General features: G+C 48.9%; 1 protein-coding gene across 1 annotated transcript in view; it reads right to left on the bottom strand.

Moving 5' to 3' along the window:
- Positions 1–8,070: 8,070 nt before the first annotated feature.
- LOC139005186 (ferritin light chain-like) overlaps positions 8,071–27,341 on the bottom strand; it is a 34,441-nt gene continuing 15,170 nt past the window's right edge. The window contains exon 3 of the mRNA XM_070407526.1: positions 8,071–8,558. Coding sequence (XP_070263627.1) covers positions 8,322–8,558 — 237 coding nt within the window. The 3' untranslated portion in view covers positions 8,071–8,321. The remainder of the gene's footprint in view (positions 8,559–27,341) is intronic.

The raw sequence follows: 27,341 nt of genomic DNA, 5'->3' as shown, positions 1-27,341 counted from the left end.
TTATGGATCAGAGGAGTTGTAATCTGGATGGTCCCACTCTGACCACTGGGTACACTGGCACTTGATCTCTAAGGAGGTGCTAATTTAGCCTCTGCCTGAGGCTACCCAGCAGGAGCTACGAAGAGATCTGCAGATTCCCCTTCCTTTGTTGGGGTTTGGAGGTGCCCAGATGAGGCCCAGCTGTGAAGCAATGCAAGCTGCTGTGAGGCCTTGGGCCTTCTCTTGGAAGTTCTCAGTCTGTCTGGCTCAGCCTCTATTTGTTAGGTAATTCTCAGATTGCAAAGGGCCAGGGCATTCATATGCAAAAGCCTCTGCCACAGCCTGGGTCGGGTGGGGTCTCAGGGAATCAACAGGGAGGAGCAAGCAGCTATGTCTGATCCTCAGCCCTGCCCTAAGGAGCCCCGCGTCTCAGTGTCCCTGTAATTGCTGCAAGCACCTCTGAGGGAAAGCCGCCCTCAAGTTCCGAGTTCTGCCCACTGCCAGACAGTCCAGTTTCTCCCCGTATGAGTCCTGGGTCCCCAGAGACTTCCCGGAACTAGAGTTCAGAGCAGTCGGGAGCTTGTGACTCCCTCCCGATTCAAAAAGACAGCCGCGTCGTCAGGTGCCAGCCCCTTTCTACGCACGCTTGAGCCTCCATACCTCTGCACTTTACTTCCGCAGCTCCTCTGAGTCTCAGTGTGCTTTTCTCTTTCCTTCTAGTTGTAGAATTTCCACTCAGCCAGCCTTCCTGTAGTTCTGGATGATGTCTGTTTTGTCTTTTCGTTGTATTTTTGAAGTTGTTGTGGGAGGCAGCAATTTCCAGTGTTTACCTATGCTGCCATCTTGGTTTCTCTGGAAGTCCAATTTTCTTTGCCTGGTAACAAAGCCCAGGTTGAAGGACAAGTTCATTCTTATGCACATATGTCATCTCTGGGACAGTGCCAAAGTCACAGAGGAGGCTGGGTCCTGGCTCCTCTGACCCAGTCCATACCTGTGATTGCTGTCCAGTTGGGACCGAGGTTTGGCAGCTTGTGCCTGAAGATGCTGTGCCTGGCAAGCTCATATGGGGAGGAGGGCTGTATGGGGGCTCAACCTGGGTCACAGGCCACCCCCTTTTTTTTCACCAGCACCACAATCATGCTCTCGGGCAACCCATTGTCTTGAAACATGTACATGCCTGGATCTAGGAACTGGTAGGCAAACCTGGGGGTAAAGGCCAGAATATGGGAGAGGTGGCTGCTAGCACCAGGAAAGTCTGGGTGGCTTCTCCCCACACACAGGTAAATGGTCCTAGGGAAGCTGCCTGTAAGCCCCATTCCTCCCACCCAAGCACTCAGGAGGCCACACTTGCTCATGATCTGCAGATTCCCTTCCTCCCATGTTCCTTATCACCCTGAGGAAGAGGCTGTGACCTAAACTCAAAAACCCAGCCAGCCCCTCGGAGCTCCCAGACAGCCCCACTGCATTTACCTGGAGAAGTTGAGGTGAGTCTCTCGAACCAGGTGGCCAAGTTTCCTGAACGCCCCAGAGTCCTAGTGGGGGGTTGCTACTGAATAGGTGCTCTCTTTGGTACACAGGGTAGTGACTAGCTGAGCGATCTGGGGGTCCCCAGGCTGCAGCTATGGGTGGCCCACATGAAGGGAGCTTAGTGTCATGTCCTCAGTTTCCATCAGATGTTTCTTTTTTTTTTTTTTTTTTCGCTTAAAGTATTACAAAGGGTATTATATAAGTGTCCTTTTTTCCCCCCCGCCCTTGACAAACCCCTACCCTCCCTTACCCCCCAGTGTCTTATGTCCATTAGTTATGCTTATATGCATGCATACAAGTCCTTCGGTTGAACTCTTACTCCCCTCCCTCCTGCCCCCCAACTCTCTCTGGCCTTCCCACTGCAGTTTGACAATCAGTTTGAGGCAGCTCTGCCTCTGTATCCATCATTGTTCAAAAGTTTGTAATGGTCTTTATTATCCATGAATGAGTGAGATCATGTGGTACTTTTCCTTCATTGACTGGCTTGTTTCACTTAGCATAATGCTCTCCAGTTCCATCCATGATGTTGCAAATGGTAGGAGTTCCTTCTTTTTAACAGCAGCATAGTATTCCATCGTGTAGATGTACCACAGTTTTCTAATCCATTCATCTACTGATGGGCACTTAGGCTGTTTCCAGATCTTAGCTATGGTGAATTGTGCTGCTATGAACATCTGGTTACATATATCCTTTCTGATTGGTGTTTCTGGTTTCTTGGGATATATTCCTAGTAGTGGGATCACAGGGTCAAATGGGAGTTCCATTTCCAATTTTTTGAGGAACCTCCATACTGCCTTCCATAGTGGCTGCACCAGTCTGCATTCCCACCAGCAGTGCACAAGTGTTCCTTTTTCTCCACATCCTCTCCAGCACTTGTCGTTTGTTGATTTGTTGATGGTGGCCATTCTGACAGGTGTGAGATGGTACCTCATTGTTGTTTTGATTTGCATCTCTCGGATGATTAGTGACTTTGAGCATGTTTTCATATGTCTCTTGGCTTTCTGAATGTCCTCTTTTGAAAGGTGTCTATTTAGATCCTTTGCCCATTTTTTGATTGGATTGTTTATCTTCTTTTTGTTAAGTTGTATGAGTTCCCTATAAATTTTGGAGATTAAGCCCTTATCAGATATGACGTTGGCAAATATGTTTTCCCACGAGGTGGGTTTTCTTGTTGTTTTGTTGATGGTTTCTTTTGCTGTGCAGAAGCTTTTTATTTTGATGTAGTCCCATTTGTTCAGTTTCTCTTTAGTTTCAACTGCCCTAGGAGCTGTATCAGTGAAGAAATTGTTTTGGCATAAGTCTGAGATTTTGTTGCCTTTGTATTCTTCTAGAATTTTTATGGTTTCCTGTCGTACATTTAAGTCCTTTATCCATTTTGAGTTTATTCTTGTGTATGGTGTAAGTTGGTGGTCTAGTTTCATTTTCTTGCATATATCTGTCCAATTTTCCCAACACCATTTATTGAAGAGACTATCTTGGCTCCATTGTACGTTCTTGCCTCCTTTGTCAAAAATTAATTGAGCATATTGGTTCGGGCTACAGATGTTTCTAATGAAGTGACATTTTATCCTTCCATGTATGTAATAGGTCATTGATAACCTGGGTTCCAGGACAAGATCTGTCTTCCCTCAGCCTACAGAGGGAGCACACTACATGATGACTTGCTCTGAGCAGGGCCACCAGGCCCTGATGCCCCTTGTGGATAAACACAGACAGATTCCCTGGCACCTTTGGAGGTGGGACCTACTCAACTCTGTATCCCTGGCAGGTGACACAATACATGCTGAGAGTGAACAGCTAAGGGGGTGGAGAGGGCTGCTGATAGAAACACAGGCGGGTGTGGCATGGCCTTTCCTGTGCACAGGTGTCAGCTCCTTGTCCTACACAGCCCCCATGCCCTGCTACCTCCCCCACTGTGTGGAGAAGGGGGTTAGGGTTATGGTTAGAGCTAAGGTGGACCTGAGCCTGGGTGCTGGAGGGCGGGGGGGGGGGGGGGGGCGGGGCGCGGCGGGAGGCCCTCCACTGTCAGTGAAGGCCATCTTGTGGAGAAGACTCAGGCTTATCCTATGAGTTCCAAGGAGAGGGACTCAAAGGGAGGGGAACTATCCTTATAAATCAAGGTGTCCTAGAGGGAGGGGCCTGCTAGGAGGCTGAGGGTCTGGTCTTGTTAAGGCTTTAGGCCCTGGCAGGACAACTGCCTGGCACAGAGCAGGCCTGCAGGGGTACTGGAACCCAGGTCAGAGGTCACCTCAGTGAGTTCCCTCCTCTCTCCCTGCCCCCCACCAGGCACAGAGGTCTAACACAGCCATGGGCTGAAGGGAGGGGTCACGGAATGTTGGAGCTATTCCAAGATGTGAAATTGAGGTCTATGGTGAAGTGGCCTATCATGTGGAGACCAGAGGGAGGGCACAGGCCTGGAACTGGCTACTTTGAAGGCATGATCTGTATGCAACCTCACTGGACGGCCAGACAAGGGAGGGATGAGAGCCCAGGCTGGAAGTAAGGTATGAGAGGCATCACTCACTGTGGGGAAGAATAAGAAGCTGGAAAAGAATCATGTGTCCTTCTACCAGGCAGATCACTGGGTTTAGAATCTGGAGATGAATGCTGGGGTCCTGGGAGATAGGGTGCTCTGGGCCTGCAATTGGATAATGCCTTTGTAGCTGGGGGCTGGACACAGGTGATCCTGGAGAGTTTGGGGAAGGAAATATGGAGGACCTGGGCCTATATGGGGGACACCACACCTACATATTGACCCTATCCTGTCTTCCTTTCCATTTAGGATCAGTGTTGGCCCTTCCTCAGCTCTTGCTTTCCCACATGGCCTTTCCACATGGCCAGGTGCTCATCTCCTGAGGCAAAGCTAGAGGTTTTCCCCAAAGCTCCCTATCCCAAGCTCTTCCTGGAAGAGTGCAACCACACCCCTCACCCATCCCACCCTCTCTGGGCAAGCCTGGGCTGCATGCAATCTGACTGCTGGGATCTCCTCTTACTGAGGAAAGAGCCAAGTATGTCTTCTCTGGAGATGACAAAGCCAAAGATGCCATGGGATCACACTGGGCCAGATGAATTGGGGCACTCCTCTGGAAGACCTGGTCTGGGCCTAGAGTGCTCACTACCTCCTGAGAACACACAGCACAACATATGTGCCCAGGAAAGGGAAGAGGGGCAGGGAAGCTTCAGAGATGGATGAACAAAAACCCAGACTGATCCCTCAGCATAGCCTTGGTCAGCCTTTCTCTGGACATTTCTCCTTTCTCACTACAATGTGCCCAGGTGGCCTTCTGCACCCTGGGCCCCTCCTCATCTTCAGAAAACACCCCTGTCTCAGCTCAGGCCCCTGTATTGGGTCATCCTTTGCCCCTCCTTCTCTCTACTTGCAAACATCCTACATAACAAAACAACTTAGAAGTATTCCCCTATCACCCCAAATCTGTCTAGTCCTCATCCTTTCAGTAGCAAGCAGACACAGCTGCCCAGAACCTTCTGACAGACGGACAAACAGGGTGAGCCAACAAACAGGCCCTGGTCCTCTCCCACTCCCATCTCCACAAAACTTTGAGGCCGTGAAGACAGCCACAGCCAACACTGAGATGGCCAAGAGATGGCCCTGTCCTTTGGCTGGAGGTCTGTGCTAGGACTAGAGGCTCACAATTTCTGTGACTATGATGAATAGTTTTATATTCCTGGGTTGATGCTTTCTAAGGTCCCTTTTGGCATCAAACTGGATGGTTAACATTGACATGAATGGCACTTCCATCTTCCTTCCTGTCCTTCCTCTAGCCCAGGGGTGGGCAAACTTTTTGACTCGAGGGCCACAATGGGTTCTTAAACTGGACCGGAGGGCCGAAACAAAAGCATAGATGGAGTGTTTGTGTGAACTAATATAAATTCAAAGTAAACATCATTACATAAAAGGGTACGGTCTTTTTTTTTTTTTTTTAGTTTTATTCATTTCAAGCAGGCCGGATCTGGCCCGAGGGCCGTAGTTTGCCCACGGCTGCCCCATAGAATGGAAATCTACACAGAGAACAGATTACTAGGCAGGGAAAACCAGTTATCACATGGGCCTTCCTTTCTGATAACTGGCTCTATCTCCCCTGTCCCCAGCAAATAAAGGCTGCCCTCCCACCTAGCCTTTCTTGGAACTGGGCTCACCCTTTGGGTGCTGTTTCCAGCCTCATCCTTCATGCTGAGGACCAGCTCTCTGTGGGGGCCCCAGGCCAGGGAAAACTTGGGGACCCTGGCCAGACACTGGGTGTCACAGAGCTCTTCTGCTGAGACATTCCCAGCACTGGCAGCTGTAGAAGAAGAAAGTGGGGAGAGCTGCCCTCTCCCAGATGCCCCCCCATCCAAGGACTGAGCTGTCAAATCTTCCTAAGTAGTGACTGCACTTGTAATGGAGGACCACGAATGATGTTACCATGCCCTTTCTTGCTCTTGCTTCTGTGCCAGGAGGCATGTCCCAGAATGGGAGCCATGCCTGGGACAGAGGGCCTGGCCTGGTTGAGAGGCCCAACATTTTTGCTCTGGGCATCCTGCTGCGGCAAGAGTGAGGGCAGAGAGCTGTTCAGCCTGGAACAGTCCTGTTTATTTAGCAGACTTCCTGGCACAGCAGTCCACCCCTCCCCTGCTTGCTAAGGCTACTCTGTCCAGGCCAAAGGTCAGCTGGAGCACTAGAACTCAGGACAAAATCGGGGTCCCCTGGGTTTAGCATCTACTCAGGGTCTGTTTCTGGCAGCTGACTCAAGGCCCATGGTGTCGACCTCGCTGTCCCTCTATACAGCACCTCCTCAGACGTGGCTGCTGGCCCCCTGCTGGTTTGCCTGGCTCCCTTCTGGAAGGAGCTTGCACTCAACTTTGGTTCCCATTACGTGGGGTCCTACCAACACTCACTGGATGGGCCTCTGAGGATGGTCAGGACCTGTCTGGAGATGGTGACTTCATTCTGTTCTGAGTGGCTTTTTGTCACTCACATGCCCAGTTCAGTGCTGAGCTCCCTGCCCACCAGGTGACAGAAGGAGGAGCAGTCGTACTGCTGGGGGGACACACACTTGCCGGGGGCAGCCAGGTGAACATCTCCAGGTGAGCAGCGTTCGATGACCTGTACCTTAATAGGTCCTGGAGGAGAGTCTGGAGTGGGAGCTGGCTTAGCATCAGAGAACATTCTAGACACAGGGGCAGGGCCTCTGGGGAACCAGGCCCCTCTGAGAGGCCATCTAGTCAATGTGCTAAGATGAGGGTTAGGCTTGAGGGTAGGGGGGACCTATAAACATAATAGAAGACAAGTCTGTTGCCTTGGGGAGATAATACACAGCAGCTAAGATCACTTCCTAGGAAGTGAGGGAGGATCAGCTGGAGTGAAGGTGGGAGCTAGTCAAGGAAGGCTTCCTGTAGGTGATGGTGAGACTGGTTTTGAAATAAGGTTATAAGGGCAGGACACTGAAGAGGTCAGAAAGACCACAGCATGTCAGAGTTTTCTGTACCACAAGGCTAGCTGGATAAGGTGGCTCCCTCTAAAGATATTGCTAGAATTTAAAAAGAAACCGGCCATAACTGGTTTGGCTCAGTGGATAGAGCATCGGCCTGCGGACTGAAAGGTCCCAGGTTCGATTCCAGTCAAGGGCATGTACCTTGGTTGTGGGCACAGCCCCAGTAGGAGGTGTGCAGGAGGCAGCTGATCAATGTTTCTCTCTCGTCGATGTTTCTAGCTATCTCTCTCCTTTCCTCTTTGTAAAAAAAATGATAAAATATATTTAGAAAAAGAAAAAGAAACCAGATACAGAGCTGACTGTGGTGGGAAAACTGAGAGCCTGCTGCCACCAGGGCTGTGTGCCTGGGGAGGAATGCTGTGCTCTAGCCCCTGGTTTTACAATGCTCCAAAGGCACCATTTGCCTATTGATGCTCACCTTGTGGACCCAGAGCCATCCTGACTGCTGTAAGCTTCCACAAAATGCTCCTTGATTCAAACAAGAGACGGGAACACGGCAGGAAACAGTGAATGACCTAATCACTCCACCATTCTGCACAATACCGTGACTCTGGCTCTATAAAAAAGGGCCTGTGTCTTGTCAGGACGTGAACTCTTGGCACAAAGGACCGAACATTAACCAAACAGCCCAGGAAAAGTGCCTGGCACACAGAGTACTCCACACATACTACCTGTTCTCACTCCCCTCAGGTCTTTCTTCCTGCAGTTGCAGGGTGATGGGTATCTGGGGCTGACAGTCCTCGTTGCTATTGCTCTCGTCATTCTCCAGGCCCCTCTCTGTCGTAGGACCCATCTGACTTCTGGAAGACCCTGTTTAGGCCACTACATGTGCAGTGGGAGGAACCTGGACACAGATTGGTCCGGTCACCTGTCACAGGTCCCTGACAGTGAGCCAGAGACAGAAGTCAACTCTCCATCCCTGTCCACAAGGAGTTTGTGATGCAGACACCTTTACCAAACCACTGGCCTTAGGATCTTTGAGGGAATTGAATAAGATCTTCTAAATCAGTGATTCTCAACTTTGACTTTGCATTAGATTCATCTGGGAAGCTTTTATTTTATTTTATTTTATTGCTGCAAAAAGCTTTATTGTCTCATTTGGTCCAATGCATGGGAGAGGGCTCCAGGGTGGTTAAAGGAATGGCTAGTAGTTTCGGGAAGAGGCTCAGGTAAAAGCCAGAGACGCGGGGGCGGGGGGGGGGGGGGGGGGGTGGCGCAGGGGGGGATGAAGTGGCGGGGGGGCTCGAAAAGGCCTCTGGGCTCCAAAGGCTCCTAGTCGTACTCAAGGGCAAGCCTTTCGAAAGGATACTCGCCCAGCCCAGCCTAGGGGGCGGCCAGCCTGCGGATGTTAGTCAGATGGTCGCCCATCTTCTTGATGAGTTTCACCTCTTCATCCAGGAAGTGGTTCTCCAGGAAGTCACAGAGATGAGGGTCTGCACGGGTAGAAGCCAGAGCATGCAGATCCAAAAGGGCCTGGTTCAGGTTCTTCTCCAAGGCCAGGGCGGCTTCCATGGTGTCCTGAGCTTTGCCCCACTCATCCTGGGAAGGCTTCTGCACGTCCTGGAAGAGAATGCAGCTGCCATGCTTATTTTGCAACTTTAAGAGATACTCAGCGCCCTCCCGCTTCTTCTCCGCCAACTCACGGAAGAAGTGGCCCACATCCTCCAGAGCCACATCGTCAGGGTCGAAATAGTAGCCCAGAGAGAGGTAGGTGTAGGAGGCCCGCAGATGCAGGTTGGCCAGGCGATTGACCGCAGCCTCCACCTCGGTGGAGTAATTCTGACGAATTTGGGAGCTCATGGTTTCGGCAATAAGGAGTTAAGGTAGAAAAAAACTCAGTGTGTTGGCTGTTATCAGAGGTGGTCCTGAAGGTGGTGAGTGGATGAGACGCAGGAGAGTGGCTAGAGTTTGGAAGAAGGGGCATCCCTGGGTCTGTTCCGTCCAAACACTGTTGAAGCAAGAGACAGATCCAGGACCTCTGAGTGCGCTGCCTGGGAAGCTTTTAAAAAGCATTAGTGTCCAGGTCCCCTTTAGACCAATTAAGTAAAAATCTCTGAGGTGAGACAAGGCATCTACTTTTAAAAAGTCCCTTGAGGGCTTTAAGGTGTAGCCTGAGCTAAGAACTATTGAGGTAGGTGAAAAAGTTGATGTCTTGTGAAAGGTGTGGTTCCTGTTCACGATTAAACAAAGTCATGTGGGGCCAGTCCTGGAGGATGGGCAAAGGCCTGTCTCCAGGGGACAAGAGGAGAGAGCTCTACAGAGACTGAGGCCTCTCCAGAAGCTTGAAGGATGGACTGGACTGGAGGGGAGGAGCTGGGAAAACAGAGATCCTCAGCAGAGAAGAAAGTAGTGGGAGGGGAAGTTCAAGTTTTATTTGGGAGACAAGAGTGCAGGTAGATGTTTTTCTGGGAGAGGGAGCTGGGAGAGAGGTGTGATTGGGACCTCCTAGTGGAGTAGGGCCCATTGCAATTCTGGACATGATGGCATTTGTGTCTGTCCATGGAAAAAAAAAAACATTCATGTGAAGTTTAGCCCTTGTCAGTTTGGTACAGGTAACCGCTCATACCCAGTGGATAGTGACCAGTGGAACTGCAGCAGAATTATTTGAATGAATTTATTGAAAGTTGACTTTTTTTCCTAACATGGTCATATTCACTTCCCAAAAGAATTCAGGGACCATTAGTAAGAGAGGTAATTATTTCCACTGTACAGAAGGAAAGGACTTACTTAATACTAAAGTGACAGAGAATATTCTCCCACCGGCCAGGTTCTAGATGGTCAAGCCCTCTCTAATGTTCTGTATTCTAGAATGTTCTTTGGCTTATCTGGACCAGCTCCCTGCCAAAACCCTAGGTATGACCACAATGTAGGAGTCTTCCATGTCTCCTTGTTGTCCAGAGCACTGGACTTCAAACTTGGTTTTTGGAGCTCTGTAGTACCACAGAGGTGTATTGGGCACTTCCTGGGTATAGGAGTGACTAAGTGGAAGTTGTTATGAGACCTCACTCTTGGTTCAATCTGAACCACTTTGCTTTTACATGTTTTATATTAATTCCTTAAATGAGACCTCTTTTGAAAAAGTATTCTGTTGCTAAAGAATACTTTGAACAAAAGTCTGAACTATTGGTCTGGCATTGATGACTATGGAATTAACCAAAGATCTATATAAAAAGCATCATTTAAAAACTATCTTCCTCCCACTATCTCAACCCAACAAGATTTTACTCATCCTCATTCCTGCTTAAATATAACATTTTCCATAAATTTTCCTGATCCTGACATGCAGAAGCAATTTCTTTCTATTTTGAACCATACAGATTTCCTTCCTGGTGGCACTTGACACTTCTGCCAATTTGTTATATATTTTTGCTTTCTTTCTATTATACCTATCAGTATATTCCAAAGTGCCTTTGTAGCACTAACAACAATAATTGGAGGTTAGCGTTTGTGAGATTACCTTTAAAATAAATTAACTAAAAAAATTATCCACCTCATCCCCAAAGTGGAAAAGGCTGTTTACAAAAGTGTATATTCTTACAAGACTTTTTTTCTACCTTTGGCAATGGCAGACTCACTTATTTCAGGCCAATTTTCTGATGAGTTACAACCAGAGAAGAAAAAAAAAAAAAGATACATATATATATATATATATATATATATATATATATATATAACAACTATTTGAAGGAGTAAAGAACTTAATTGAGAACTTGGAAAAAAGATTCTGGACAGAAAGGAAATCCAGAGGGATTAGTCCTACATATGGGACTTCAGGATGTTCCATAAGGCCATGAGGGCAAAAATTGGGCCCACCAAGGAGGGTCTCTGGGAAACTGCACAGGCTTTCAGTCAGACCACTGAAGGGCTACCCCCTAGTAAGTACTGACTGCAAGTAAACCAACTCTGTCAAAATCTGATTTTCTGAACCCCTAATTGAAATGAGCTGGTTTGTTCTCACTGTAATTGCCTTTCAGAAAGTAATTCCTCTATGGAGGAAGGTAATGGCATCCAGAATTTCAAATGTCCTCTAAAATTTTCATTCATAATGTCTGGCATTCAATAACAAAAATAACTAGGCATACAAAGCATTCCCACAAGTATTATGAAATCAAGAGGAAAACCAAATAATAGATGCAGGCTCTCATGAGATCCAAATGTTGGAGTTATAAGATATGATATGCACTTTAAACTGTCATTAGTTTGTTGGATAAATCAAATGACAACATGGGGAATTTCAACAGAGAACAGGGAACTATAAAAGACTAATAGAAATTCTAAAACTAAAAGGTTCAATAGCGAAAAATAAAATATCAATAGATACATTTAATAGATTTTATGGAACTGAAGAGAAAATTAATGTAATGGAATTGAAAAAATATCCATATTGAATCTCAGAAAGAAAAACTAAAAGATGAAAAATGCAGAAAATAGTGCAAGACACATGTGCATGGTAATATCCTATATAATAAAAGCCTAATGTGCTAAGTGTCCGACCATTTGTTCAACCTTCGACCAGTCACTATGACGAACACTGACCACCAGCAGGCAGATGCTCCGATTGGTAGGTTAGCTTGATGCTGGGGTCCGGCTCATCGGGACTGGGTGAGATAGGCTGAACACACCCTGGAGCCCTCCCGCAATCCCTCCACAGCCAGCCAACCTCCCTTGGTCCCTCCCTGGCCAGCTGGCCCCAATCAGCCCTTATCAGGACTGGGCTGGTTTCAGCCCGATCCCCGCAGGCCAGGCTGAGGGACCCCACCAGTGCACAAATCCACCTACCAGGCCTCTAGTATATATAACATGTATGTAATTGGAGACCCAAAAAGAAAAGGAGAAAGAGAATAGGGTACAACAAATATTCTAAAATATAATGGCTGAGAATCTCACAAAATTGATGAAACATCAAACCACAGATTCAAAAGTGCTAAAGAAAATCAAATAGGGTGAGAGGAAACCAAGATGGTGGCATAGGTAAACACCGGAAATTGCTGCCTCCCATAACCACTTCAAAAATACAACTAAAAGACGGAATGGACATCACCCAGAACCACAGGAAGGCTGGCTGAGTGGAAATTCTACAACTAGAAGGAAAGAGAAAAGCATGCCGAGACTCAGAGGAGGCGCAGTGCAGAAGTAAAATACTAAAGTGCAGAGGTGCATGTGGAGCGGGCTGGCGGCTGAGGGCACGGTTGTTGTTTTCAATCCGGAGGGAGTCTCAGGCTCTGGGCTCCAGTTCCGGGCAAGTCTCTAGGGACCCAGACTCATGCGGGAGAAGCGGGACTGTGTGGCATCGGTCGGAACATGAGGGCAGCTTTCTCTCCAAGGGGCTTGCAGAGATTACTGGGAAACTGAGAAGCAAAGCCTCTGAGGGCTGGACTGAGAGCAGCCATAACTGTTAGGCCCACCCTGTTGATCCCGTGGGACCCACCCCGCCCAAGCCCTGCAGGGAGGCTTTTGCTAGATAGCCCCAGGCAAAGGCTAGATTAGCACCTCCCTAGAGATCTAGGAGCCAGGAAATCCAGAGGTGAGAGTGGGACCATCCAGTTTGCAGCTCCGTGGAACCATAAAGGACACACTCAGGGGGCAGACTCAGTGAGCACCAAAGCCTCATTGAAGCAAGTCTTGCCCCAGAGTGGTGTCTCCAGCACAGAAGTTCTCCCACCATAGACACAGCTGATTCTCACAGCCAATTGGCCTGGAGGTCAATTCCTCCCAGTGATAACTACAACAATCAAGGCTTAACTACAACAAGACTGTGCACAAAGCCCACAAGGGGGTGCACCAAAAGTGTCTACCTCAGGTAATTGGGACACTTAGCACAGAAAGGCACTCTATCGACACAGCGAAGCATAAAAAATGCCGAGACAAATAAAACAGGACACAAAGGACAGAAATGGAGGAAAGCAAACTGCTGGATATAGAGTTCAAAACCACACTTTTAACGTCTTTAAAGAACTGTCTAGAAGCCGCCGATAAATTTAATAAGGCCCTCAAAAAGACTGGTGAGACTGCCGATAAATGTAGTGAGATCTTCAAGAAATCTAGTGAGACCCTCGATGTTGTGATAAAGAACCAACTAGAAATTAAGCATACACTGACTGAAATAAAGAATATCATACAGACTCCCAACAGCAGACCAGAGGATCGCAAGAATCAAGTCAAAGATTTGAAATACGAAGAAGCAAAAAACACCTAACTGGAAAAGCAAAATGAAAAAAGAATCCAAAAATACGAAGATAGTGTAAGGAGTCTCTGGGACAGCTTCAAGCGTACCAACATTCAAATTATAGGGGTGCCAGAAGAAGAGAGGGCAAGATATTGAAAACCTATTTGAAGAAATAATGACAGAAAACTTCCCCTACCTGGTGAAAGAAATAGACTTACAAGTCCAGGAAGCACAGAGAACCCCAAACAAAAGGAATCCAAAGAGGACCACACCAAGACACATCATAATTAAAATGCCAAGAGCAAAAGACAAAGAAAGACTCTTAAAAGCAGCAAGAGAAAGAAAATCAGTTACCTACAAGGGAGCTGATTTCTCAACAGAAACTTTGCAGGCCAGAAGGGAGTGGCAAGAAATATTCAAAGTGATGAATAGCAAGAACCTACAACCTAGATTACTTTACCCAGTGAAGCCATCATTCAGAAGTGAAGGTCAGATAAAGAGCTTCACAGGTAAGAAAAAGCTAAAGGAGTTCATCACCACTAAACCAGTATTATGTGAAATGCTGAAAGGTATCCTTTAAGAAGAGGAAGAAGAAGAAAAAGGTAAAGATACAAATTATGAACAACAAATACACATCTATCAACAAGTGAATCTAAAAATCAAGTGAATAAATAATCTGATGAACAGTATGAACTGGTGAATATAATAGAATCAGGGACATAGAAAGGGAATGGACTGACTATTCTTCGGGGGGAAAGGGGTGTGGGGGGTGCGGGAAGAGATTGGACAATAATCGTGCACCTATGGATGAGGACAGTGGGTGGGGAGTGAGGCTGGAGGGTGGGGTGGGAACTGGGTGGAGGAGAATTATGGTGGGAAAAAAGAGGAACCTATGTAATAATCTGAACAATAAAGATTTAATTTTTTTTTAAATTAAAAAAAAAAAAGAAAGTAACTGTCAAGCTACAATTTTCTGCTTAGTTAAAATATGCTTCAAGAATAAAGCTTTAAAAAGACATTTTAGGCAAACAAAGTATTATAAAATGAAATTTTAAATCCTTCATAGCTTTTTAAATAATATTAAAATACATCTAATAACAAAGCCAATGAGATATATACAAGGGCTCTACCTAGAAAATATAATAAAACAAAAATCATTACTTAAAAAAATAAAAAGACCTAAGTAAGAGGAAAGTTAAGCCACGTTCAAGAATTAGAGGAGTCAATATGATAAAGATGTCATTTCTCTCCCAAAGGATCTGTTGTTTCTATGCAATCCTATAGAAATTCCAGCAAGTGTTTTTGTGGATCTAATTATATAGAAATTTAAGGGCTACAAATAGCCAAGACAATCTTGAAAAAAAGAACAAAGTTGGAAGACATAGACTACTATATTAAAATTTATTTTGAAGCTAAAGTGTTTAGGACACGATGATGTTTATAGAAGGACAGAAAAGACCAGTGCAACAGAACAGAGATTCCCAAACAGACCCATGTGTATATAGGATGCTCAATTGATGATAGACATGAGTGATCTTTCAATAAAGGACACACACACACACACACACACACACACACACACACACATACACACACTGGGACAGTGGAGTCTCAGAAAAGTCCATTCTCTCACTTGTAAACAACTACTTTCAACAATGAGGTCTTTCTCCAAAGCCCTACACCGCTGACTCTCAAAGCTGCAGGGCCCAGGAGAGATGGTGTATTGGGACCCTGTATCTGGACACAAGGGCAGTTACCTATTTGGGGGAGGCGGGAATGGGTGACATTCACTAGGGGGAGAGAAAGCAGAGTTCCCACAGGGAAAGCAACCAGTCTGGCCAGGCTGGGCACTGAAGGTGCCAGCAGGGCATGGCAGGCATTCTCCGCTCTCCAGCCCAGCTGCTGTTTCTGAAGGTTCCTGCAGGGCAAGGCCTGGGGCTGTGAGTCCCTGAAGGACAATAGTGCCCCCACGGGGCATGGCTGGCTGTAGTACTGCTCTGTCCCTGCAGGGAAGTGGAGTGAAATTCTGAGCCATGGACTCTGGTGGCAGTGGAGAGCATCTGTGAGAGTAAGAATAAGCATGTTGGGAGAAGGGGGTAAGGGGTGGGGGAACAGCAAAGCAAATACAGGGGAGAGTCTGGATTGTAGGGAGAACAGCAGCGGCTCTGTACCCCACCCTACCCCAGCCTGCTCCTCAGAGCACACTTCCATCTCAGCAGACATGGGCGGCATAGCCAGCACTGCTGACCACTAGGTAGCAGTTGTCTTATTTTCAAGAAGACCTGGGCTACTGGCTCCAAATAGTAACTTGCATGGTAGGTACATAGCCTGTAATTCACAGGTTTTTAACTCTCACATCCAGACAGATGTGGCACCTACCTGCTCTGTACCCTCCTTCTCTGCTGTTCTCCCCACATTCTTGAGTCTTTTTCTATCAGGTGGCTGACCCACTTGGCATGCTCCTTGGCATGCTCCTGGGGCTCTGCAGGTAGGTCCCTCTCTGCCTGCTGCATCTACCCTCCTCACTAGGCTCTGGCCATTCCTGCCTTGAGGCCCAGGCCCCCAAACTCACCCTGTTGGCAGCTGAATCCAGAGGGGCAGGACTGGCAGGACAGGGCATTCAGGGTCTGGCTGTGGTAGGTGCCTGCATCACAGAGTCGGCAGCAAGTGTCCTCGTAGACTCTGAGGTCACTTCGGTTCGGGGCCTCAGAGCCGCCAGGGCACACATGTGGATGGGTACTGCCCAGTCTGGGACCCACAGTAGGAGCCAGCCCTGCATATGACCTCAGCCATAGTAGGGAAACACACAGCTGCACAGAGTCACAGCCCCCCAGATCCCTTTAATGCTGATGAGGTCTGTGTGTGTCTCATTGCACTAGGAGGGTCCTCTGATATTCCTAGGCTTTGTCCTTAAGCTGGTGGGGTGGGGGGGTGCAAATTTCTAATATTATCCCAGATGGGGGCCCTGGATTGCCTTGCATCTGATGGGGCCTAAGCAGGTCAGGATGCCTTCCTGGAGGAGGCTGAGACATACTCAGGTGGCCAGGCCATAAAATAGAGTCCAGGCCTGTGCTCACTGCCCACCTCACCTGGGCAAAGGGATATTTAGCCTGGATCTAATTGTCTAGGGATGGGGGACACAGTCAGGAATGCTGAACATAGGCTTGGAGTCACCAGATGAAGTCCACAATACCCAGTCATAGTGGAATTTCAGATAATCAACAAGTAATTAACAATGAATAAACAGAGTATAAGTACTCCCAAATCTTGCATGGCCACATGTATATCAAACATGTACTTGTTGAAATTCAAATGTAACTGGATTTCCTATATTTTTATTTGCTAAATCTGGCTGCCCAACACAGGATTGCCCTGGAGACTGCTGAAGGACCTTTCAGTGCAATTTGCTTCCTTGTCCTCCTCCCTGGACAGAAGCAGGAGCTGGGAAGCCAAAGCAAGGTGCACCCCATACTGGTTTCTTTGGGACACTGAGTGGTTGACTCCTGTCTGGAGAGCCTGGAGGCTGAGATGAGGGGGTTCTCTGACTCACCCAGATAGGGGAGGGCACTTACAGCTGCCCTGGGCCAGTGTAGGTGGAGGAACCAACAGGGCAGGCATAGCCTCCAGAGCAGAGTGGGGGGGGGACCCCAGTCTGGGACCTACAGTAGGAGCCAGCCCTACATATGACCTCAGCCACAGTACCTGAGGGAGATGGGGCAGAGCAAGGCACCTTGTCCTTGGGGAGATCAAGGTGGCACAGACCCAACCAAAGACTAGGTGAGCCTTGAGAGCCTATGTGATGTGCTTGGTGCTAAGTCTCAGGGGTGAGGGCATGGGGACAGGATAAGGGCACTCCTGGAGGAGAAGGGCTGGCAGACTCACCTGCAGGGCACTCAGATCCAGCTCTGCATGTGATTGCAAACACGTTTGTATGGCCTCTCAGCTCAGTCTCTGGGCAGTAATAACCAGGGGGACATAACTCACAGTCTTCCCGTGATGCTGCCCCTGGCTCTGTCCAAAAGGTACCCAGTGAACAAAGAAAGGCACCCTGACCACCTGGACACCAGTGGCCTGGAGGACACAGGTGGCCTTCAAAGGAAGAGAGGCCTAGGGGGAAAGCATCAGGCAAATAAGGGATGCTGCATAGGCCTCTCCTCTCCAAAGCCCTCAGCATTTGGCCTGGAGGCAGCATCTCACCTGGGAATGGGCAGTGGTACCCAGCGGGAGAGGGGTGGCACTCTGCTCAACTCTAGCCTCCTTCTTCTGCCAGGTAGGTGTGCTCTGGGCAGGCCTGGCGGGCTCTTGTGTGGGTCTCCCTCCTTCCAGGGCAGTAGTGGCCAGCAGGGCAGGGGTGGATGGCTGGATCTCCTGGAGAGCAAGGATTGTGCTCTCTTTCCATCCTCCTCCTCCTGCTCAAAGGGCCTCCCCCAATGCCTTTGTCAGGACCAGTACCCTTCAGACTGCAGTACGGGTGTCTCACTAGCTTTGCACCAGTGCCCATGGGGGCAAGGTTCACAGTCCTTTTGCTGCTTGGCCCTAAGGGCAGCTGCCACAGTGTGAGGTGGGCACAGGGTGGGCTCTTCACCGCCCTCTGGGCAGTAAAAACCTGAAGCACATGGGGTCATGTTGGGCCCTGTGGAAGGCAGGGAGGCTGCCCCATTGTGAGGAACATGTATTCAGGGGGCCTGGGGACTCTACTGGTCCAGAAGTTGAAAGGTCTGGATGCCAGTCTTGGCTCCACCTGCTTTTGTGTTTGTCAAATCAGTAACTATCTTATTGCAGTAGATGCATATTCATATTACATTCATGCCATGTATATAATCACACACGCGTGCATATTCATATACATATTAGATGTACAGCAGTGTGAGTCAGCTATTTTTAGAGTCTGTTTTGCCTTGGTGGCAGTTGAACAGCCTTGCACTCTGCCTCTTTCACACCCCAAGGGCAAGAAATCAGCTGTTTCCTGGCAGGCATGGCTTGGCACACAGCTGTCCCTGGGGACACAGGGTCTGGGAGTCCATGGGACCTAGTGTTGGCAGTCCATCAGTCCCAGGTGGGCAGAAATAGCCAGGAGGACATTTCACCCATACCTGTTCGCCTCTAACAGCCAAGGAGAGCAGACAAGAATGAGAAGAACAGGATGGAGGGCTGATCTGGGCCTGGGCCCCAGGTGATCTCACTATAACCCACAGTGTAAAGTACCTTGGACCTGGGCCCCAGGAGAATGCAGCAATATACCCATGTACACAAGAAAACAAGATAAGACACTTTACCTAGTGGTAAAAGAGGCATGAGGCCCATGTGCCTATGTGCCCTTTAGCAAAAGGTAGACTCCTAGACTTCTTTCCCCTGAGTTTGTGGAGCTCAGTGGATAAAGAGCGGTACTTGAGGCTTCCAACAGCAGGACACACCCCTCCAGAAGAGCTCATGAGCCCTGCTGTCCTCACTGTGGGAATGAGGGGAGAGGGAACCAGCTTTCCACCTGCTTCCTTCACTGCCTCAGGGAATGTCTCGGGCCTGCTGAGCCTGGGCTCTGAGGGCCATCGATCTGATCTCCAGCTCTGCAGCAGGAGAAAGCAGGCTATACCTAAGGGTGAACTTCCTAAGATTGGGAGATGAATCTCTATGAGAATCTGAGGAACCCTCTGCTATCACGTTTTAAGTAGAAAAGATTCTGCTTTGAAGCAGGTTCACCTCTGCAGGAAAAGTGAAGCAACTCTTCTGTTGACGACCCTATTCCCAGTCTTAGGAAATTGTAGTCTCATGTGCCTTCAGCAAGTGTTGGGAGCTTTCCCTGAACTAGAGTCCCCAACGTGCTTTCCTTTGTCTGGCTACTCTGGGGACTTGGGCCCTGGGCCTGTCTCTACAGTCTTGAGAAAGGATGGAAGCTGGAGGGTCCCCACTCAGTCCTGGAGGCTGTGAATCCCTGAATCTCAAGTACAGCATGCTCCCAGTGACTTCTGTTCCTTCAAGAATGTCCTCTCTGCCAGATGTGGAAGACAGGCACAAAACACACACTGAGTGGGTGTGGGGCATTCAGGTGGAATTTGGGTGCCTCAAGGCCTGCTCTCTGATGGTACTATTTAAAGGTACTGTGTATTGTCTGTCCAGCCCAACCCATTACAAAAGCTATGCATATTGTAGAAAATTCCAAAACAGAGGTGGAAGAAAGAATCTTTTCCCCTGAGTGTATGTGCAGAACACTGGCATCACCTAGAAGCACAAAGAATTTTGCCTTTAAGAACTTACCCTGTGTGTTTAGGCTGAGACTGAACAAATATTTTCATTTCATACTAATCCTCCCCCGGTTTGTTAAAATCTAGGTCTGTGCTAACTGTCCTGGCTCTCTTTACTTCATTGTCAGGCTTCTCTCTCCCTGCTCAGGCCTGTATGGCTAGTGGGGCTGTGGTAATACAGCCAGCCCCTCACCCACAGGCCAAGGGCTATTGGGCTTCTCCCCTAGAGGGCGCAGTCTGACTGCAGCAGCCAGAACTGAGTGACGGCTGTTACTGACCTGCAGTAGTGGCCAGGGGTACACACAGAGCAGTCACTCTCTTCGTGGAGGCCCACGGTGTCCTGAGGAGTGAAGGTTCCTGGAGGACATGGCAGAGGGGACCACATTCCTGTAGGAGGGGAGCAACTAGTGAAGATGGACAGCCAAGGGCTGGGGTCACATCAGTGCCTGGACCTGCCTGGACAGGCTGATCCACGAAGTGTTTCTGTCCCTGCTGCCCTGGATGGTGTGAGTTTTTCGTGCTGCTTTCTCAGAGATGATGGAGTGATAAAATGGTGGTGACTCAGTCTGTCTCCCTAGGATCATCATCTTTTTACAAAAGAGTAACTCCCTGGTGGGGGATTTTCAGACAGCAGTGAAGCTATTTTGGAAGAGGGGTTATTTATGTAGCCAATCGGCTCAATGAGGCACCTATACTGCCAGCTCTCAGGCTGAGTTGGAAGCCTGTTGGGTGCATCTCACTTGGGAGTCACCCTGCTGCCTTGCCTGGTTGGACAGGATGTGCCTCCTCCTCCAATTCCCACTCCCCATCCCACCCACAGCTTTCATCCTCCTGGGAGCCTGAGCGTTTCCTGGTGCACATGGGGTGTGTTGGTAAGTGCCAGGTGTACACCAGTGTGTATATCTTCAATGAAAAGTAAGGGAAGAAATCCCTCGACAGGGAAAAGGTTTAAAGGAAGTAGCTGGATCTACTTTGGGGAAAAAATATGACCAGGATTAAGAGGCTGAAAGGTGCGAATTTAGTGAGAGGGGGTTGAGAGTGAGAGTCAGAACCTCAGCACCTTAGCAAGAAGGGGCCTGGGAACCCAGGGGAACAGTGCTTCCCAAAGAGGGGCCATATGTCCAGTACAACACATAAGTAACCACGGGGGGTGGAGGGGGCAACAGTCCAGACTCTTTTTTTAAATCCTCACCCAAAGATATGTTTCTTAATTTTTTAGAGAGAGAGGAAGGTAGAGAGAGAGAGAAACATTGATTGGTTGCCTCCTGCACTCGCCCTGACCAGAAATCAAACCAACAACTTAGGAATGTGTCTTGGCTGGGAATCGAACCCGAAACCTTTTGGTGTATGGGATGATGCTCCAACCAACTGAGCCACCTAGCCAGGACGGCCAGGCTCTTTGAAGTTGGAATGTCCTGAGTATTCTGAGGAGAAAGGCCACTCATTTAAAAGGGGCACATAGCCCTGGCTGGTGTGGCTCAGTTGGTTGGAGTATTGTCTTATATACTGAAAGGTCACATGTTCGATTCCCAGTCAGGGCACATACCTAGGCTGTGGGTTTGATCCCCAGTTGGGGTGTATATAGGAGGCAACTGGTTGATGTTCCTCTCTCTCTCTCTCTCTCTCTCTCTCTCTCTCAAATCAGTGGACATATCCTCAGGTGAGGATTGAAAAATCTTACCTAATAATAGACGGAGCGAAGGCCTGGGTCCGGGTGCCAGAAGAGAACTGGTGCTGGCAGCCAGGGGAAGGGAAGGCCTATTGCACGAATCTCTTGGTGCAACAGGCCTCTAGTAAATAAATAAAATAAAATAAAAGGGGCACATATATCTTTCATACCATAGTCCTGGGGAGAACCATCACCTGTGGATCAAATACATGCAAAGGTAATACATGTACAACTCCTAAGCCATGACAAAGACTATTAACACCTATTTGTGGACATTTATTTGTCTGCTAGACTACTTGGGGACCACATATATGTGTGTACATTTCTGTGTGTGCAATTTGCATGTACCTGTGTATAGCGTGCATGTATGTGAATCTCACATAGTGTGCATGTGCGAGTTTGTGTGTGAGTGTGAGCTCATGCCCAGTGTTTTCAGGATGACTGGACTCAGACTCATGGACAACAAACTTGTGTTCACAGTGAGACCACCGCAGAGCCCTGTTTCATGCGGTGCACAGGGAGCGATTTCCAGATTATCAACCCAGACTTTGTTGTCTTTGTCTTTGTCAAAATGGGTAGGGTCAGTCATCTTCGTCGACCCCCTATCAGTCAGGCCCACTCCGAGCAAGTGGAAGGGGAGCTGGATCACCTCCCGGGAAGCCATAGAGCTCCTTCAGGAATTGGGAATTAGTTAGGAATTAGGTGGATTGTTTAAACTCTGAGTGAATGTCTGGTGAAAGTGTGTGAGTGTGGAGGGAGGGGGCCTGCTCTCTCCTCTCCTTTATGTAGCTCCATGACTTTGGTTACGGAGTCCAAGTGGGCCCCAACCTGTGGTTCTGCGATTCATCATAAGGCATAACGGTGACTCACCCCCACGTGGAGGTGACCAGGCCTGGGGTTTATACGGGTGCACCTTAGCTAAGGCGAATCTAAGCTCCCAAGGGACGCGGCCAGGTGAGCATCTGCATGAGGATCTGTCACCCCCTCCCTTGTCTGTCTCTCGCCACCGATCATCATGGGGTCGGGACAAAGTAAACCCACTGTTCTCAATTGCATGTTAAAAGAAAAAAAAAGGACCCGATTGAGGAATTATGAGTAAACAGCTGTTTGTGTGGGACTAGCCAATTTACTACAGAGAAGGGGGACTGGATACAGCTCCAGCCTGGGCTAGTCTACTGAGAGAGTGTAAGTACGGTTGTTTGTCTGCCTTGGCTGCTCATTAACTGGTCTCTGTGAAGTGAAAGCTACTTTGATTTGTTCTACATTTCTGTTGATACGCCTGGCTCGTTTGGGCTGGACCCGTGATAGTCTGCAAAAGTTTCTTGCAGCTGCGAGAATTATTTTTCTCAGAGTCTTTTGCTCACTATAAAAGGGGAATCAGCCCACTTAGCTAATAAAAATTTCTGTCTTTCAGTTGCTCTTACCTAGGTTGTAAATTTACTGTATTAAATTGAAGTTCTGGGGTAGATTTAAAGGTTATTATGTTAATGCTTTTGGTTTGCAGAAATTCTGTGAACGGGAGTGGCCTGCTTTCCAGGTGGGATGGCCGGACGTAGGGACTTATGATATGACCACTGCTTATCAGGTTCACCATGTTGTCTACGGCGGGCTGGGTCACCCCGATCAAATTCCCTATATTCAAGTGTGGGTTGATATTTTGACTAAAAAACCAAGGTGGTTAAAGAGTTGTCAGAATAAGGAAAAGAAATTGGGACAGAGACGGACAGTCCTCTTGGCTTCAGCCCAGAAGGGCAAACCTCCCCCTGTTTTCCAAGGTCCAAGTGAGGAGGCACACCCCGGGGTCAGGCCTCCCCCATTTGCTCCCCCACCTGCCAGTCCGATGGTGACAAAAGACCCCGATCCGGAACCCCTGCCTCCTCCACAGCTGGTTTCCCTTCCTCCGGAAACACCAGTCCAGGACCCAGCTCCATTCTCCCCTCCTGGCACTAGGCAAGGGACAGCGAGCATATGGAGACAGAGAGAGAGAGATGGGGAGAATCTGCAGGACCCTGCAACATCCACCAGTCCCGCAGTTCCTATATTGCCACTATGGCAGACAGGCTCTCTGGATCTGGGTCCAGACAAGCAGCCTTTCATGGTCTATGTCCCCTTTTCTACCAGTGACCTGTACAATTGGAAGAACCAGAATCCTTCTTTCTCCCAGAATCCACAGGGGTTAATCTCTCTTTTGGAGTCCATGTTTTTTACCCATCAACCTACCTGGGATGACTGTCAGCAGCTGCTGCAAACCCTTTTCATTTCAGGAGAGAGAGAGAGGGTCAAGGCGGAAGGGAGGAAATTTGTACTGGGTCCGGATGGACAGCCTACATCTGACCAAGACAGATTAGAGGCTGTGTTTCCCTCCAGGCAACCCGACTGGAACCCCAATAGTGACAGGGGAAAGGAGGCTCTCGATCGGTATCGCCACACTCTATTGGGGGGCATGCGAGCTGCTGCTCAGAGACCCACAAACCTCTCTAAGGTGACAGAGACAGTCCAGGGGCCTAACGAGAGCCCGGCAGCTTTCCTCGAGAGGCTGCACGAGGCCTATCGGGTGTATACCCCCATTGACCCTGATGCCCCGGAAAATTGGAGGGCTGTCAATGTTGCATTTGTTTCCCAGTCGGCCCCAGATATTAGGAAAAAAATTGCAGAAGTTAGAGGGCTTTGAGGGGAAATCAATCTCTGAGTTGGTTGAGGTGGCCCAGAAGGTTTTTAACAATCGGGAGGACCCGACGGCAGGTTTAAACACCCGGATGGCAAAGGTCCTCCTGGCCATAAACGAGAAAAAACGCCCAAGGGGCTGGAGAGACAACAAGGGCCAAGAAAAGCCTCGTGGGAGAAAAGGAGTCCGATCCCGGCTTGGGAAAAATCAGTGTGCATTTTGCAGAAAGGAAGGACACTGGAAAAGGAAGTGCCCTGAACGTGCAGGGGAACCGACTCCCATATTGGCGGAGGAGGTGGATTAGGATTATCAGGGCTCAGCTGGCCCCCGAGAGCCCAGGATAACCCTGACAGTGGGGGGCCAAAAGGTGGACTTCCTTGTGGAACTCATGGCACTCACTCAGGCCCTCTGATGGGGAAAGGGAAAAAAGAGTAAACATTTCAGCTTCCTGAAAACAGCTGCCCTGAACCCGGCCACACTCCTCCCTGGTGAGGAGGCAGAGGCCCCTTTGCATGACTGCGAGGAGACACTGACTACCCTCACTTCCCTCCATGAGGACCTTGTGGACCAGCCCCTGCAGAATCCGGATGAGACCCTCTACACAGACGGGAGCAGCTTCGTAGAAGAAGGTACCCAGTATGCGGGGGCGGCAGTAGTGACATGAGGAGGAGCCAGGGGAGATCTACAATCTGCCAGGATTAGAAAGAAGCCCTGGTGAGCGCCCCGGCACTCGCCCTGCCAGACCTACCCAGGGACTGCAGGGATATATCTCCTCACACTACCCTTACAGGAGGACACGGGAGCCACCTTAAAGAAGTCTCCTGACCTCAGGAGGAAAGGAAAAAGTTCCTGAGATACTTAACCTCCTGGCAGCCATATAGGGGCCAAGGAAGTGGCTAAAAGACCAGTAGGGCCCCTAGAAGTTCTCATAGCCCTGCCAGCACGAAGGCTCCCAGAGAAGCCTACTCGTCTGCCAGAGGAGCAGAGGCTAGCTGAGAAACTAAGGGCCTGGGAAGGAGAGGCTGGATGGCTAATTCTGCCAGACAGGAGGCCTATAGTGCCAGAAGCCCTGGGGCAGACCATCGCTTCCCAGACCCACCAGAGTACCCACCTGGGGGGAACGACGCTATCAGAACTACTAGGAAGAGAATTTTACATCCCAGGGCTCCAGAAAATATCCCAAGACTTGGCTAGAAGGTGCCAAGTGTGTGCCCGGGTGAACCAAGGGCCCCCTTTTGTGGCCGCGCCGGGGTAGCGATTCCAAGGTCAGAACCCTAGAGAACACTGGGAAGTGGACTTCACCGAGATACCAGGAGGACAAGGAGGGTATAAATACTTGCTGGTTTTCATTGATACCTTCTCTGGCTGGCCTGAGGCATACCCAACCAAGGCAGAGACAGCACAGGTAGTAGTTAGAAAACTCCTCACTGAAGTTGTCCCCTGGTTTGGCCTGCCACTATACATGGGGTCCGATAATGGCCCAGCGTTCATCGCCAAAGTTACACAATCCATAGTTAAAGCCCTGAGGGTTACCTGGAAATTGCATTGTATTTATAGACCACAGAGTTCTGGACAGGTAGAGAGGATGAATCGGACCTTAAAGGAAACATTAACTAAGTTAAAATTAGAGACTGGCGAAAACGGGGTAAGTCTCCTTCCTTTTGCTCTCCTCAGAGCTAGGTGCACCCCATATGTTTGGCAGGCCACCACCTCTCCTTCCCCACCTAAGTGAGGAAGATCTTTCCCGGCTATCTATCCAAAATTTGCTTAAGTCCTTACAGGCTTTGCAGAGCAGTGCCACGTCAGCACAACGGGTGGTGAGAGCCGTACAGGAGGAGGACGTACTAAGATCCAGTCCAACGCAGCCTGCCTTCTCTCCGGGTGATCTCGTCTGGGTGAAACACCACAACCCTGGCAGCCTAGAACAGCCGTGGGCAAACTACGGCCCGCGGGCCGGATCCGGCCCGTTTGAAATGAATAAAACTAAAAAAAAAAAAAAAAGACCGTACCCTTTTATGTAATGATGTTTACTTTGAATTTATATTAGTTCACACAAACACTCCATCCATGCTTTTGTTCCGGCCCTCCGGTCCAGTTTAAGAACCCACTGTGGCCCTCTAGTCAAAAAGTTTGCCCACCCCTGGCCTAGAACCTAGATGGGATGGACCCTACCAGGTGGTACTAAGCACTCCAACCGCCATCAAAGTCGCAGGAAAGAGACACTAGAAATTGTAACCCCGTCCTCCTCATGCCTCTCGCCTGGTGGACTGACCAATGGGGAGGGGAAAGACGTGGGGGGTAAGACTCTATGTCAGTGGCCGAGACCCTGGCCAATTCTTCACCATCCAATGCCGGACTCTTCCCCGGCAGCTCAACAACTACCCTGCTCTCCTCCTTGGCAGGACCAGTCGTTCTGCTCCTCCTCAGGCTACTATTCGACCCCTACATTGCCAAATGCCTCCTCAAGTTCATATCGTAGAGGAGGGCGCTGAATCAGAGATTTGATTCGGGCATAAGACCAGTAGGGAATGTGCTAGGGGGAGGGACTGTGGCATGGAAAGATTACTGAGTGTGCTAAGGGGCAGGGACCATGGCATAGAAAAATTACTGTCTTAGAAAAACAATGTATTATGATTAAACCCAGCCAGGTGTGACCCCGTTTTCCTCCCATTTGTACTTGTGAACTTTTTGTGAACTTTTTACCCTGCCAGTACTAGGAACAGCTTTGTAGTTTTTGAAATGCTTTGTAGTTGTTGCAAATAAAAGCTTTGCTGTACCCTTGGTCACTGCTGCAGCTGTGAGGCTCTCTGCGAAGAGGTACGTGCTGTACTCAGCTGGCCAGCTTAATAAAAGCTCTTAAATTTAAATTCTGAGTCGGTGGTCTATCTCGCTGATTGAACCCATAACACTCTCAGCCAGAGCCCGGATGACCCCTTCTATCTCCCTCCGGTTAGTGTGCCTGAGTGATGGGCTGTGTGGTTCATGGTGCCTTGCCAGAAGCCAGTCCATCCTTGCTGCTTGACACAGTCGCTGCAGGGAAGAAACATCTGCACAGCATATGTTTCAAGGGACCTGGCGTATATGGCATACTGTTCTTAATATGTTTGCTCCCCTTCTTGGCGCTATGTGTTTTAACCAAGGTCACCTCTCCGAGAAAGGTTCTTTCCCCTGGTAGGGATTTTTCCCTGAAGTTAGGGAGGGAATAAAACCCCTTAACTAAGTGCCAGGTGGGTAGTTAATCACTTTAACTATGAACAATCATGGTTAAGCTACATAATCTTTACTCCCTGGAATGGAGATAAGAAAAGCCCTAACCTTTGGAATAGAAATTGATAGGATTAAAATCAACTGGTATAAATACAGATGTAACAAGACAATAAAACACAGAACCTGGCTGGAGATCCTGGCTAGAACCTGGCTAGAGAACCTGGCTAGGCTGCTGATCAACTGAACGCTGTCTCCGTGTCATTCCTTCTTTGCCGACTCCGTCCACACCTTTGGGAACCCCTGATCCTGCTGGGGTTAGACCCAACAGTGTCTCTGGTGGATCACACTCCTAGGTCATTGCGTTCTCAATTTATAGTTGAGAAATGAGGCCCCAGAA

Source organism: Myotis yumanensis, unplaced genomic scaffold (assembly GCF_028538775.1).
Source record: "Myotis yumanensis isolate MYYU_CA2020_CCGP unplaced genomic scaffold, mMyoYum1.0.hap1 SCAF_3, whole genome shotgun sequence".
Classification (NCBI taxonomy): Eukaryota; Metazoa; Chordata; class Mammalia; order Chiroptera; family Vespertilionidae; genus Myotis; species Myotis yumanensis.
The sequence above is the reverse complement of the archived record's forward strand: the minus strand, read 5'-3'. Positions and strand labels throughout refer to the sequence as shown.